At 33.7% G+C, this 15,407-nt stretch overlaps 1 protein-coding gene across 23 annotated transcripts in view; it reads right to left on the bottom strand.

Moving 5' to 3' along the window:
- Positions 1-15,407, bottom strand: part of dnc (phosphodiesterase dunce) — a 396,997-nt gene that overhangs the window by 36,311 nt on the left and 345,279 nt on the right. For all 23 annotated transcript variants that reach the window (XM_076625387.1, XM_033340659.2, XM_076625395.1 and 20 more), the window contains 3 exons: positions 12,775-12,876; positions 10,534-10,598; positions 8,243-8,355 (listed from right to left, as the gene is read on the bottom strand). In XM_076625387.1, the coding sequence (XP_076481502.1) occupies positions 8,243-8,355; positions 10,534-10,598; positions 12,775-12,876 (280 nt within the window). The remainder of the gene's footprint in view (positions 1-8,242; positions 8,356-10,533; positions 10,599-12,774; positions 12,877-15,407) is intronic.

The following is a 15,407-nucleotide window of genomic DNA, read 5'->3' as shown; positions in this document are numbered from 1 at the left end:
ATCACGTTTCTGGAAATTGTGAGAAACAATTCGTAAGGTTGTGGGAGGGAGAATGATTTATTAAAAATCGAAGTCTTGTAAGTAGGTTAAGGAAGTATCACAGCCACGCCTAAAGGATACATTTTTCGATAATTTTAACACTTTTCACGTCACACATGGCTGACTTAATAGTTTTACAAAATTTCAGTATAAAATACGAGGAAGTAAAAATAACCACGAGATACGGTTCAGTTAATATATATAATAAGTGCGTAATTTGCGGATAATAATGATCGCTAATAAATTAATTAATAAATTGGACAGTGGTAAACAAATTGAAAATCAACAGCCACTACTTCACTGCTATTTAGTTGAAAAGTGAAATATTGAAAAACGAGAATTAAGCGGTACAAGAGCGAAAGAACGTAAAAATCGAGGATACAAGCAATTGATAATATAATTAAAGAATACAAAGACTAAAGATTTAGAAAATTTAAAATGATGCAATAAAAATTAGAAGGTTCGAGATTGAAGAATTAAAAGACTAAGAAATTAAAATTTAATTAAAAATGAAAAGGTGCGAGAGTGGTGGAAAAAGTCACAAGCTCCTTCGTTATTCATCCCCAATTATTCCAATCGAAGTGCATCGATCATAATATTAAATACATAGCGTACTACGTCACGTGTTACGAGGTTGTCGAGGTCTGATCGAAACTCGTGAAAGGCAACCATGTCATCCGCACAGGGGTGAAACAGCAGTGGCTTGTGACGTGGTTACTGAGGCTGGTTGCTTACATAAAGCTTAGCGTATTTTTATTAAATACTATCCGTATTTATCGATTCGTGTCATTGTTTCATGACCAGCTGCTCATCAGAGTAGCTTAAAAAAGGCATTGTGTAATCAATACGAGGGCGGTTTAGAGGGAAACATAGCACAGACAGTGTACAACCCTACACGAAGAAACGTATTAAAGCGTGATGGCCTTGGAAGCGAAGCCTTCGTCTGGAGGGTAAAGAAAATTGATTTTTTTTCCCCATTTCCACTCTTTTTCTCTAAGTTAATCTCAGAGACAGTGGCGGAGAAAAATGGAGAGAAATTGTGTGCAGAATTTGTGTATATTTTCAGAATATTTTTAGAATATTCACGAAACAAATTTTGATTAAAAATTTGTCACCGATAGGGAAATAAATTTGTTTTCTAAATATTCGAAATATCCAGGTTTCGTAGATATATTCGTGTTAAAGAAAAATGAATTTAATTTCAATTTTAGGCATATTATTTTTTCCATGGAAATTTCATTATATCGAGAAACAAGATAACTGTATTTACATAATTTATGTAAATCTCACTGTAATTTCTGTCGGCACCATGATAGCTCGATTTTCAAAAACTTCGATTAGAATATTATATAGCACGTTTAATTGGGAAATTAATACAGACGTCAGCAACAAGGCCAGACTGATTAGATTATCGTAATCGTACAACTGATCCATGACCAAATGGTGTTACATAACAATGTCATAATTGATCACAGAGCTACTACAATTTGGGTAAATCGACGAAATTTTATCTCACACGAGATCTTTACTTTTTTTTTTATCATTTATTCCTCGAATCTTTCTTCCCTATTTCCAAACTTTACTTTCACTTAAGTTTACAGTTATTCAACTGTATTTTATTATTAACATATTTATCGAGAAATACAAATCTCATGTCGAATAATTTTCGGAAACGTATTAAGATGCCTGAAATGATTTCAATCGGTGACAAACGTTGCTAACTTCGGTGAAGAACAAATAACAGTTAGACGGATTAGTTGGAATCCATTCTCCGCATAAATTCGACAAGATAAACGAGCGTGTTCACCGAATTCGCCAGAAAATCTACGAGATTGGCATCTGGCCAAGTGGCGCCATTGTCGTCGTGCCCTTTTAGCCTTTATTACCTTTGCTCCCGCGATTCTTTGTAATCACCAAATTTCCTCAACCCTCCGCCATTTCTATACTACGCTATTACAAAGTTTAGTAGATTAATTAATGAATTTCAATGTCAGTCGATTGGGCGTTTCGATATATAATTTACGAATTAATTAAAAGCTTTCTACTGTATGAAAATTAAAATTGATATTACTCTTTGAATGGTTCGATTCGTTTTGCAAATACTAAAGATAATATATATATATATATATATATATATATATATATATATATATATATTCAAGTAGTATAAGTATTATGTCACTTAGCAATGGAACCAAACAAGTAGTAAAGGTCAATAAAAAAGTATCTGGAATGTTGTGTTCATTGAATGATATTATACAACCACTTCTTCTTTTGACATACAAATTCATATCTTTATGAGTAAGAGTGAAAAGGATGGAGAAAATTATTATTATTTTACCAAAGTTTTGCTAAATATGTATCATCGGATATTATACTTTGAATATTTTCTACGTTTTTGCAAACATTTTTATATCTGTACATTTGCGTGTTATTACACTTTGAAGTTTCTCATAAGTGCATAAAAACACGCAGTTTCTTTACGATATTATTTCTATGAAAGAAAAAGTTAAATATTTTTTTATAGTTGTTTATTCAAGTGTAATTTTAAATAATGTTATTTGCGAACAAAGATGGAGAGATAATTTATATAATGAATAGTTTTTATCATAGCCGAGATGTTTATTGACAGTGATTAAAATTGTTAATAGGATCGAAGATAATCAATCAATTTTATATGCGATCTTTTTATCACACTATGGTCGTTTTTACATAATTAAATGCAGCATTACTTCCTCCATGGAGGAGAAATCGGGCATTTTTTTTTCGTAGAAAATTAAGAAAGAAATGCTACTATATGTTACTATCGGATTAATCTTAATAATTAGCCTATATATAATTAAACTAGTTTTAATTTTCTTTTTATTTTTAATCTATTTTTATTGTCGCGATATAATGACTTGTTTACTTTTATTCCAACTACACAAGTGTTTGAAATACGTAAGAATAATTCTGAAAATATTAAAAAACAAGACAAAAATCCCTCTCGGCAGACATCAAAAGTACAAAAAATGAAAATGTAAAAATTTCCAAGAAAGAATTCGTTTACACAAGTATGAAAAATACCTAGAAATAATTCTACAACTATTTAAAACAGATCTCATCTATGGATATTTCAATTTAAGAAAGAAAAACATCAGAAATACCACAGTGAAATTGCAAACCGAAAACGATGTATCTACTACCGTTTACAACGCCACCTACTCTCGCGATAGTATCATTCGCGCTACATAACCTCTTCCACAACACTCCACACGCCATAACCATAGAAATAAATCCAACGCTGACTGGCTCGTACAAAACAGGATCTTCTACTCAGTTTCAGTGAGCCAAAGATATAAGGAAAAGTGGAGTTGAACGGCTATGAGAGGCTTCTAAATAAAACACGACAGCCACCTGCTCGACATTCATAGCTCGTACGCACATGTAAACCGGGCTGCATGTTGGCCGGCTCGCGCTTTGCCTAATAATGACGAGGCACGATGTAGGTCAATTGATTCGGATCGATCGATTTTTTTTTTACGGCAGAAAAAGCCCAAAACAGACAAGGGCGACCCTTGAGTCACGCGAGAAACTCGTTCGCTCTTGCCACCATTCGATTTCTACGTCTATACGAAGCGACTGCGCCTTCGAGCCGATAAGATAAGAAACTGCAGCTCCTTGGCAAGCATTCTCGTTCGTGTCGTTTTTATTTCTTTTCTCTCTCGTTTTCACGCTTTTGCTGGATATCAAACGATTTGTAAATTTTTCCTATCTTCGGCATATATTGCTGGGTAGACTTCCAATGCAAGTTTGTATTTTCTGTTTTCGTTCAGTTTTCACATTTTTGTCAAAAGTACTGGAGATATTTTTCAGGTAATAAAATTTTAAGCTATCGGCTAGCAAAAACAAGTTTTCAATTCTTCGTGTTTTTGGAGATTTCTATTCGGTGCGCATCGAGCGTTTATATCCTCAGTCTCTGTCCAGTTTGGAGTTTCTATTGGATATCAAAGGCGTTGGAGAGTTCTTAAAGTTGATCAACTTTCGATCCGTTGTACGTGAAAAGTATTTCTTAATTTTGCCAAAAATCAAAAGCTCGTACGAGCATTTCCAGTTCTTTCGCTTCTTTTTTTCAATTCTTTGTTTTGTAATTTTTACGTGTTCCAATCTTTATTGCTTACGGAACGGCTTTTCGATCTTTTCTCTTTCCCGGATTTCCAGTGGCCAACAAGTCTTATATTAATTTAATTTCTTCCTGTTCTGTAATTTTGTTACGTATCAAACACCCATTCAGGATTTTTATTTGAACCTTTACTTACATTTTTGTCTCTTTCCTCGCCTGCATTTTTATTTGCCACTCAACATATTACCAATTTGTATTTTGTATTTCATCGATATTTCCCTAGTTTCATTATGGTGTGTAGACCTGGCGTGGTCAGTTTAAATAATCGGTTGAGTCTACCATAGTTCACTAAATGGTACGCAACAGTAGTAAAATAACAGTCTTGTGTACCTCGTTTAGTTACTCTCGGAATATTAAACTCGGCCAATTTTCGAATAACGGTGTAATAAAGAGAAATAGGTTTGCTTGTTAGAATTTGTTAGTTACCTCGTTCAGAGATATCTAGGTAAATTGTTTATATATCAAAGATAAGGAAAATGGTGAATCGAAAATATCACTCTTACACAATCGACTATAACTCGTTATCTGTGCAAGTTTTCGTATTTTCAGTCAGCCACTGAGAACAAAATATTTGGTAATTTCATGAATGGCGTTTGTCATTCACGAAATTCGTCCGATTCGCGAGTACAAATTCTAAATCGAACTTCGAACAAGCCCTTGCGAAAGCAATATCTTTCTGTATGTTTGTGCTCGATTAACTAGTTTGTTTAAATACCCAAATAACTGTTTAAACTACTCCTAGCAAATTGGAGCGATGGAAATAAAAATGGAATCAAAGGGGACGACAAACTGATAGGTAAATGGCTAAAAAATTCGCGAAATTTGCTGACACGTTCAACACGGCCTAGTAAGTGACATATCAATGTCATCCACGCTTTGTCAATCGCCGTGACCGTGAAACTAATGCACGATTATGCGACAATGAATTCCCGGGGATCGAACTGTGTGATTATCGGTGAAAATCGAGCAGAGAAGCGAACGAATCGCCACGAATTTTCTTCGAGGCCGTTCGTGAACGACAACAAATCGTAAACGTCCCTTTCGAGTACGTGTGTCAATAAACGTGGAGAGATTAGACGTACGATTGAGTGGCACGTGCGTAGAAAATCACTTGCAACTCGTTCTATTCGAATCCTTAGAGACGTAAAATCTGTTCTTAGATTCCGTTTTTTCTTTTCTTGTGTTTTTACAATTTTAGGCAAGTAAAAATTTGTCAGACTTTTTTCTCTACGACTTAAAAGTTCTGCGTTCGAAATTCTATAAAATTCTGAAATGTCACCGTTTCGCAATAAACTTTAGGTGTCCCGATATTTTTGACCGACTGTGTACCTTGACCTGAGTACGTGATGCGCGAATTTACGAGAATTTCCTCGGTGTGGCAGCCCAAGGAAAGCTCCTACGGAAGGAAGTCGAGGTTGCACGGTCAAAATTCCGCTTTCCAAGAATCCCGAGCAAGCGGGCGGCAATAAATCAGGTTCGTCAGGAAAGTGAGGACGTCCGTGTTCAGCGACTTCATCGAGGTCGATTTCCTCGTTTGCCAGCGAATATGTTGAACGATATAAAATTGGCGAGAGCAGCGTGTTATAAAAATCGTTTGAACAGGTTTGAAGATGTTTGCAATGGAACGTGTCACTTGAGAAATTTCTAGGAAATTGTAAATTGAAAGTGAAATTTTTCTTTAGTGTAAAAGACAAATTTATCGAGTTTATGTACATTGACGATGAATAACCGAGAATCTACTGGAATTCCGATTTCGTTCTATCGACGAGGTATAATATCAATCGGTACGCCTCACGTTGACAGGTAATAGCTCATAATTAACAAGAAAAACGTGTCGACTTTGAGGTGCAATTAATTGCGCAACTTTATATCGAAAGATCGGAATTTCCTAGCAGTTTTTTTCCATCGACGTGTACCGTAAATGCCCAACAAATTAAATTCAATGAGTTCCCCACTTTTTGTCCACTTTATCCTACGTTGCAAATTTTTCCATTTTTTTAGGACTATAAAAACAAGTCAATTTTTTTATCATCCAATGAAAGATGATTGTGCAATATTACTAAAGATATCGAAGCAATCAGAATCGTGAAATAAAATATTCATACCAGTTAATATTTCTCTTCTGGACGAATTAAATGCTATTAATATTTTGTAGAAAGATTATTTAGAATTCTATAAATATTTCGAAGATCATTAAAGCATACGGAAAGTACCAATCAGTTTAGTTTTATTCCAGAATAAAATAATATTTTACGCAGTATTTTACATAATATTTTAGAAAATATTTCATTGTAAGAAATATATATATTATATTGTATACATTATATTACATTATTTATATTATTTATATTGCAGGGAAATATTTTGTTGGAAATAGATGATTCGATAATCAAACTGGCTTTTTCGCGGAAAACGTGAGATTCCTCCCGTTTAAATCTCAATTACGCGGAAGGGAGCATTCCACTGAACGAAATAGGTTCGCAAACCTCGAGTGTGCCATTAAACTTGATTATTCACGTGCTGCTCGCTTTATATCGTCGAGTTCTAAGAAGGAAGATTAGAACAGCCATAATTCCAGCGAATCATAAAGTCTCGATTATCTCGCCTCGAGCATGCAGATTATTATCCTACGAAACGATTTCTATCTTTTTACCCATTTTCATATCGCGTTTCATCCGCTTTCTTTCGCTGTGACTTTTATTTAAAATTCCCTAAAAAATTGAAACGTTCGTCATCTCATATTCTTCCATCAGCACGACGGGCGTGTAGATTTTTCAATTAAAAATAATTTCACTCGATTTCTACTAAACTGTAAATTGTAACGAAATCGAATAGGCAGAGTTCGTCTTTGGATTTATTTAAAGTGGAAACATCTGCTTCAGAGAAACCAAGATTCGAGTGCTCAAGCACATAGAAAAAAAGAAATAGGAAGTAAGAGTCATCTGACTGGCTGGTGGATATTTTACTTTTTATGGAGGACAGGAAATTGAAAATTCCCGTAACCAGGATGGAAAATTGATTAGAAGAACGATCATTCGAAAGATCGTGGCAGAAGATTTATCAGGCATTGTTTTTGTTTGTGTAGTTTGACAAAGATAGTAGCAAAATATTCTTGAAACGTCTTCTGTATTTATTTCCTTACTTACGTGGCTAAATTTCTAAAATTACGTGGCAAACAACCTTGGCTAAAGAAGAATTAATATCTTCGGTTACTCAGAAGGAATTGATTAACAACTTTGATTACAATCTGAGAAACCTTATCTGATTGTAAATTGTAAACGTGTCATCAACTTCAGAGTAATGATAATTGAAACTAGTTTACCAGTTCTAGAAATTTAGTAACTTCTAAGAATTTTCATTGATTAACGTTTCAGGTATTTGAGCAGAGCCAACTAAAAATCAACTATCTCGCAAAGTTCCACGGAATCTTGCAGAGTAATCCTAATTTATAGATGACTGAACAAAAGACAACGTCCATCAAATTTAGTTTAGTTAACTTGTACGAAAATGTCGAGTCATAAAATTCCTCGCAATCCAAAACCACGCAATTCGATTATTTTCATCAAACGAAATTAACGTTTATAAGTCGAACATTTTTTCATTTTGATCACCTTCGACCCACTCTAAAATTACTCTCGATACTTAATGATCAAATCATCAGTCCCATCGTTTCTTAAATTTTCAGAGAAAAAAACCAAGTAATCTTACGAATTGCCGATACGTATAATTTTTCGTCCGAATATGTTGCTAGATATTTATGAAAAATGTTCGTCTCATTTGTTAAAACGAGAGCGTGATATTCGGATAAAATAAGAATTTCGAATACTACGACAAGATCAACGTGTCTAACACACTAAACGCCTGAAACCATTCGAATAATGGCGATCGCATTATATGCGATCGATTGATGCCAAATCATTTGCTCGCAGTTGTAGCAAAAGTGTGACAGCCTCCTTAGAGTGCACTGAACTCGATCCAGCGACGATTCACCGTAAATCGAGCGTGTCCACTCGAGAAAGAAAGGAAGTGAGTGGGTCTTACCTTCGTTGAGGCCATGTCTGATACGGACTGATGCGTCCGAATGGTTTCCAGCTGTTTCAGGCACCAGTCTAGCTCGTACATCGTATCTGCGGCTGTTTTTGCGTATTCCTCGTCTGAAACCAAAAAAAAAAGGAGACTTTAGTACCACAGAGGAACGGAGGAAGCGACTGAGAGCTTCCTGCGACACGATAAGATTTCTGTGAAGTTAATCGTCGCCTTGTGAAAAGGCGAGAAAACGAGCCTCTTCAAGCCTCGACAGACTTTTCCTCGGATACGGTTGAACAAAAAGTGCACGAGAGTCTGGTTGCTTGGATTTGAGGAGAAAATTTGACATGTTAGGGATAGTAGCTGTTTTACAGGAAAATGATACACTTTTTGATTTCTTTTTTTTTATAAAAATTCATTTTTTTCGTCTTTTTTAACAATGTTTCTTTTATTTGGTTCTCTTTTTTCGCTTAATTTAATTGGAATGTGTTTCTCGTTTAATTTTGAATTTCTCTAAAAATGTTTCTCTGAAAATTTCGTGTAAAAAAGTATCGTATGGAAAAATGTTTCATAAACACGGAATTCATATAAAAATATTCCATTGTGTGGAATTATGAAACAATATTCTGTTTAAAGATACTCTATGCGAAAGTATGCTGTTAAGAAAATATTTCATGCAAGAATACACCACTTGAAAGATATTCTGGACACAAATATATTAAGAGAATATTTTATATAGAAATATTCCACGTGGAAATATTCTATAGAAAAATATTCCTCTTGCAAGGAATTTTATATGAAAATATTGCAAATCAAAATATTTTACAAAAAATACTAATATAATAATAAAATAAATAATAATATAAGGATATTCTGTACAAAAATACTCCACGTGAAAAATAATAATATATCGAATATAAATCCATTGTCTTTCATGTTTCCACGCAAAGAATTTCGCTAAATCTTAATAAAATCTGAATAAAATAGAAAATCTTTGTCTCGCTCAGTTTCCTGATAAACAGAAATAAATAGAACACCCTCAAAAGCGTTCTCATGGCCGAATCTAATTTCTCAGAAAAATTCTTGTTCCAAGAATCGCACGACAATGAGATTCCTGTTTCTTTTTCACAAGCATCGTGACAGAAACGAAGCGAAGTAGATGAAACGAACATCGTGGAAACAAAAAGACACGAAACACTCGTGGAGGAATTATGAAATATCCAATGTGGGTGGAAAACGTTGTATGTAGATGATGAAATAAACGTGCGAATCTCGCTAAAGATGAAAGGTTGCATAAATGAAGCGTAGAAGAGATCAATCGGAAGAACAAAAGGGAAAAGTGAATTGACGTCAGACGACGAATGCAGCTGAAACGTAAAAGATAGAGCGAGGGCCGGACTTCAATAGCAATTTCGAGAAATCTCATTTTCTAAGGCAGACGAACGTCATTTTATCGAATAGTCGCGTTGTCACGTGAATATTTTACTCTTCGGACGAGAAAGATTCTGCTTTTCTATCTCGAAAGCCATTTCCACTGGCAGGACGGATAATTACACTTGGATTTTAATGAGCTCGATCTGAATGAATTTTAGAAATATGAAAGGTGACGCGTAATTGGGTCTTCGTACAGGCGAGTTAGTTACAATTAATTCTTAAACATTCTATGTTGTTAACCATGGGATTTTGTTCTTAGGAAAACTTAGATACCAGGCTAAATAAATTCTAAGCGATGAAAACTTTGAACGATGCACTATGTTTTATGCGAATAGCCATACTTAAAAAGATGATAAATTTAGTTTGCAAATACTACGGATTCGTGCATTGTGATATTAATTTTCTTTTTAGTCTGTTTTCATTGTCAAGAAAGATTTATAATATTTTATAAATACCATTTATAACGCAGAGTTAAAATATTTCAATAATTATTTAATAAGTATTTTTTTAAGAAACGATTACAAAATATAAAATTAAATCGAACTAAATTTCAGATTTTATCGAAATAAAAATATTTCATTCGTCAAAATTGTACTTTCTATTTAAAATATTATCTTATTTGAACTATACAACGACGATTATTTAAAACAGTCGAAATATTCTTCATTCGTATTTTATCCAGCATTGATAATATATTTAATGAAGTTTCTTTTTTTCCATGTGTGTCTTTTCGCATGATAGTATTTCCTAAACGTTTCGATTCTCTTGCGGCTGAATGCTTATAGAACAAACATCGTAAAGAAAATGTTAAACAAAATTAGAGATTTTGACGTCGATGAAAGATTTTTGGTGAATATCGAAGTGATTCTTACCTCCTAGCGTTTGACCTCCTTGTTGCTGCGATGAGCTGCCCGCCTGCTCACTGTTCCTTCGTATTCTGTAGACAAAGTACAAGAAAATATCTTTAACAACGAGTTTCATCAACATAGAAGGTGGAAATATAACGTACAAATTATAAAGCGTATATTATCGAAATATGAAATTTGATAAATTTTAATCAATACGCTTTTTGCGTAATGTACGTAGAATTAATCGAAATTTATGGATAAATATATGAAAATTGAATTCACCGATATTGTTGTTATTTCTATACTCAGAGATAAGGTATCAGAATAGTTATTATTTTATCGAATGGATAAATCTATCTGGATAAAAACAAAAAGGCATCTTAAGCCTATCGATTAAATCTATCGAGCGTAACTAGGATCATTCTCTAGTTACTATTTCTTATAACTAACGCATCTGCATATGGATGGCGAGCACGAACTCACCTTGTCATTTTCAACAAATATTTTATGAACCAAATGTATGGCATTTTATATTTTGACCAAATTTCGACCATGATTTTCTGTTTCATAAATTATATACCGTCCATTAAAATTTGTATAATTCTACATACAATTCGGTTGACTATAATTTGAATAACAGATAAAATCAATTCTGACAAGTCTATATTAATTCTAAAGTTCATTCTACCAAATTACGTTAATCGTTATTCTGTATAATTATCACGATTCTTGTATTAAAAATTCCAAATTCGACGTCCAATCGAATAAAATTAAAACATCGTAAATTCCAAGCTAAAATTCGCAATCTCATTTTTTAAATGTTTCGGGAAGATATAATTATTCCATGACGATTACGAGGCAGACAAACGTAGGTGATGCAACGATAAGACCTTTCCACAATACTGTGCACGCGTTATCTGAAATTTTGCTATCCACATACTCTTATTGTTTTATAATTTTGACGATTTCATTGATTTATTCTCGCTTTAAATCCAGGTCACACGGTTTTAACCTTTAATACCGACAATTGATACACGTGCGCGTGTACGTATTATCCGTCACGTGTCTTTATATGAATTTCCTATTACATTTGTCATCGTATCAGCTTATTATACTTTTCAGTTCGCATTTTCCCATTTATCCATAAATTTCGATTGCTGAAACGAATATCGCGGAAGATATTCTATTCTATCGAATATGTTTATTATTTCAATAACTTTTCGATTTATATGTAGATCACGCGAAGGTAAAGAAGAATCGTGGCAGCACATATGGGAGGAATAAAGAGATATAAAGGAAGAAGCGATTATGGGGAGGAAAGGCGAGGGGATAAGATGGATGCTCGAAATCGGGAAGAGACGTAAAGACAAAGAAGAAAAAAAAATGAGCTGAGGAGAAAAGCGGAAATCAAAGTGAATTCAGAAAACATCGGAGATTAAAGGTTTACCACGCTAGGGAAACGGAAACTTTTTTCTTATTTGGTGTTTTATGTTATTTACGTTATTCGGAGTTACGGTAACGTGAAAAAGTTTTCCCAACCTTTCTTTATGTTACGACGAATGAACGTTTCTCGTAAATAACAAAGTGTAAGCGACGAATGACTGAAAATTATTTATTTCCATTTCCTGCACAAGCATAGTGAAAATTCATCGGAAAAAGAATAGAACCGTAGAAAAATCTGCACGTGCCATCAATTAGTTGTAGAGAATTCTGTTAACGATTGAATATTATCATGAAAACGGTACGGTATTTTTGAACTTCCAGAGAAATACCAAACAAAGCATGATTGTTCGTTAACAAAGCGCGAACAAATTTTCGGAAATGACTTGACGTCATATTGCTGGTCAACTGAAAATCAGAAAAAATTCTATTTTTCACGCAGGCTAATTTTCTATTATCAATCGAAGTATAAAGTAGTATCATCGCTATTGTTATCAGAGAAGAAAGATAAAATGTAAAATATAAAATACGTGAAAACGCGAAGTACGCTTAAAATAATGAAAAATGGGAAAAAATGCGAATATTAATATTCGCTCGCGAAAAAAAGGCGAAACACTGCAATCTTGATATATCATGTTCATGATATATTATATTTCTATGTATATATGTATATTACTATGTATATTTCTTTACTTATTGTAACGCGAAAAGAAGTTCCAAAAACATTTTCATACCGCTGTATTCGCAATCATTATCGTTAAATAAATAAATTAAAAAAAAAAGAAATGTGGTACTTTTTATTTATGAAAAAAAAAAAATACTTACCGGTTCGTGAATGCATCTGTGAGCAACAGGAGGTTGTACCTGACGGATCGTAGGGAGGCAAGAATCTGCGCGAAAGGTGTGACGATATATTCCTCGCCATGGCTGCAAGATCAAACAGAAATAAAATCAATTTTTTATGTTTCATCGATATCTGAAGCATAATATACAGTGAAAGGAGTATTAATGGCTAACGTTCAGCTTGCAATGAACTCAACGGCATTGCTTCTTGTTTCCAAAAGCTGCACTCTAAACTCATGCATGCGTGGCGTATTTCTGGTTTCAAACTGTACACCAATCGTATTACATCGTTTGCAATTTAATTCACTGTTTAAATATTTCATGATATTCGTATAAATTCAATTACGTTATTCTATTAGCATAACGTAATTATATTACACCGATATTTTGTATCATCGTAGCTTTTAATAGGATATTTCGGAATATCTAATTTGATAAACAGTTCTTGCTAGGAATTTTGTCTGAAAAGCAACTATTTGTTGCTATCAAATTACCCTTTCGACTCTATATTTTTTTATTTTTACGAATTTTAAAAAGTTCGACGAAAATATTGACATTCGACCAAGGAATTTTAATAAATCCAACGAAAATATCATTTAGCGTGCTATTTCCCATGAATGCGATCGTTGTATATTTCATATCAAACTAAGAATTGGTACAATGTTAAGTACAAATAGAATAAAAAGAATAAGAAGAACATGTGTCGTGTAATTTCCGAAATTTCAAAAATGACGAAACGAGATCGCGAGAGATAAGACGAATATTATCGTCTCTTGTAACTTGTTAATTCGCAACTAATAAATTACACTTTCTCAATTTTCAATCTGAACGAAGCTTCGTGATTTCGCTGTGGACGAACGATTTCATTGATTTTTTATTTACTGGTTTGTTTATACCACACTTTGTCGCAGTATGGAAGTTAGAAAAGAGTAACCGACTAATTAATTATACACACGTTAACGATGGTAAAGTCTATTTTCAGTCCCCGTCGAAACACCATCGCCATCGTTCATCGCCGCGTTCTCGATTTCCAAAGCGGCAGGTCTCTCGCGGAACTTGCATTAATTAAATCACGCGCCTTCCTACGCGCGAACACGTACACGCGCGTCAATTACTTCACGCTTTTCCCAGCGAAAATTACACCCCTTCGAAGGGCACAGGTCAAATCATCGGTGGATCGTTCAAGCTTCATAGCGCTAATGCTAAAAGCGTCATCGATATTCACGGATTAATTGATCGAGCCTAAGCTCGATTACAATCCAGGAATCTTGTAAACAGGATACGTTAACAATCTCTTCCTTTCGTTTTTCAAATATACGATACGGAAAGGGAGGTTGCGTATCGAACAAATTATGATATTCAACGTAATTAATGATTCGCAAATATTGTTGGAATATTCGATTATTAATTTACGACTATGTTACTGATTTTAATAATTACTGTTTAAGTATTGGATTATTATTTTATAATCGTATCACCGATTAATAATTACTATTTAAATGTTGGATTACTAGCAAACGATTAAGCTGATTTTAACGGATGTTTGTGAATTTATATATACGTTTGTGATATATAAAACGTATAAAATACCTCGATATTTTGAGATGTAACATGCTGTATTAACGATTCAATTGTTATCAGATATAGGATAGGAGATCGTTTACTGCTACATTGATAAATGTGAAATTTTCAATGGAAAATGATATAACGATTTTTACACAGCTCGTTCAATGGTATCGTTTTTAGCTGTTCTCGATGAACGTGTGGTAAAAATTTAATTGAACCGGCAGTATAATTCAATTTACTTAGGAGGAACGTTTATTTTATTCGGATTGGATGATTTTCCAGCGTTGACTCGATTTTTAATTACTACCGCCCATCGAGTCAACGAAAGATTGATCAACTGAATGTTTTTCAATCAAATAAATGCAACTCAGTTACAAGGAAATAACTAATTATTAATTATACAGGTAATAATCTTCGTGAAAAAAGCTTGGAACGTGTTAGGTAGAAGATTCAAAGAAATCTAACAAAACTCTAAATCGATATGTAAGAATCAATTAAAATATTTAACAAAATGCTGTTTAAATGCTACTATTTTATTTTTCAAGCGCTTTTATCTTCATCATTTTATACTCTACAAGCAAATGTCTATTTGCACGCGTAAGAACATTTAAAGTATTCGATAACGTGCAACATGAGGATACACGCGTAACTCAACTAATGGATCACGTGCTTGAAAGATTTTCAATAATCAAAATTCAAATTGATTTACAGAATCGTGAGAAATATTCGTAGAACAACGATGAATTTTTCCTCAGAAACTAGTACAATAATCTTCAAACATCTTTTTATCTTCATCGTGTTATCCAAATGTATTCACACACGTAAGCACATTCAGTGTATATTCGACAACGTACAACAACGTGGAACCAATTGACCACGTTATTCAGAGATTCCCTTCAGACCAGCGTAGGATCCGCAGTCCAATAACCACAGTAATCGCCATTTGATCCCAGAACGTAAGCTCAATCTCATCAGGATTACAAACTTTTCCATGTTAAAGCGCCCCTCGTCGAAGTAGCCGAACCAGAAGATATTCCAACGTGAACATC

Source organism: Bombus vancouverensis, chromosome 16, assembly GCF_051014615.1.
Source record: "Bombus vancouverensis nearcticus chromosome 16, iyBomVanc1_principal, whole genome shotgun sequence".
NCBI lineage: Eukaryota > Metazoa > Arthropoda > Insecta > Hymenoptera > Apidae > Bombus > Bombus vancouverensis.
The sequence above is the reverse complement of the archived record's forward strand: the minus strand, read 5'-3'. Positions and strand labels throughout refer to the sequence as shown.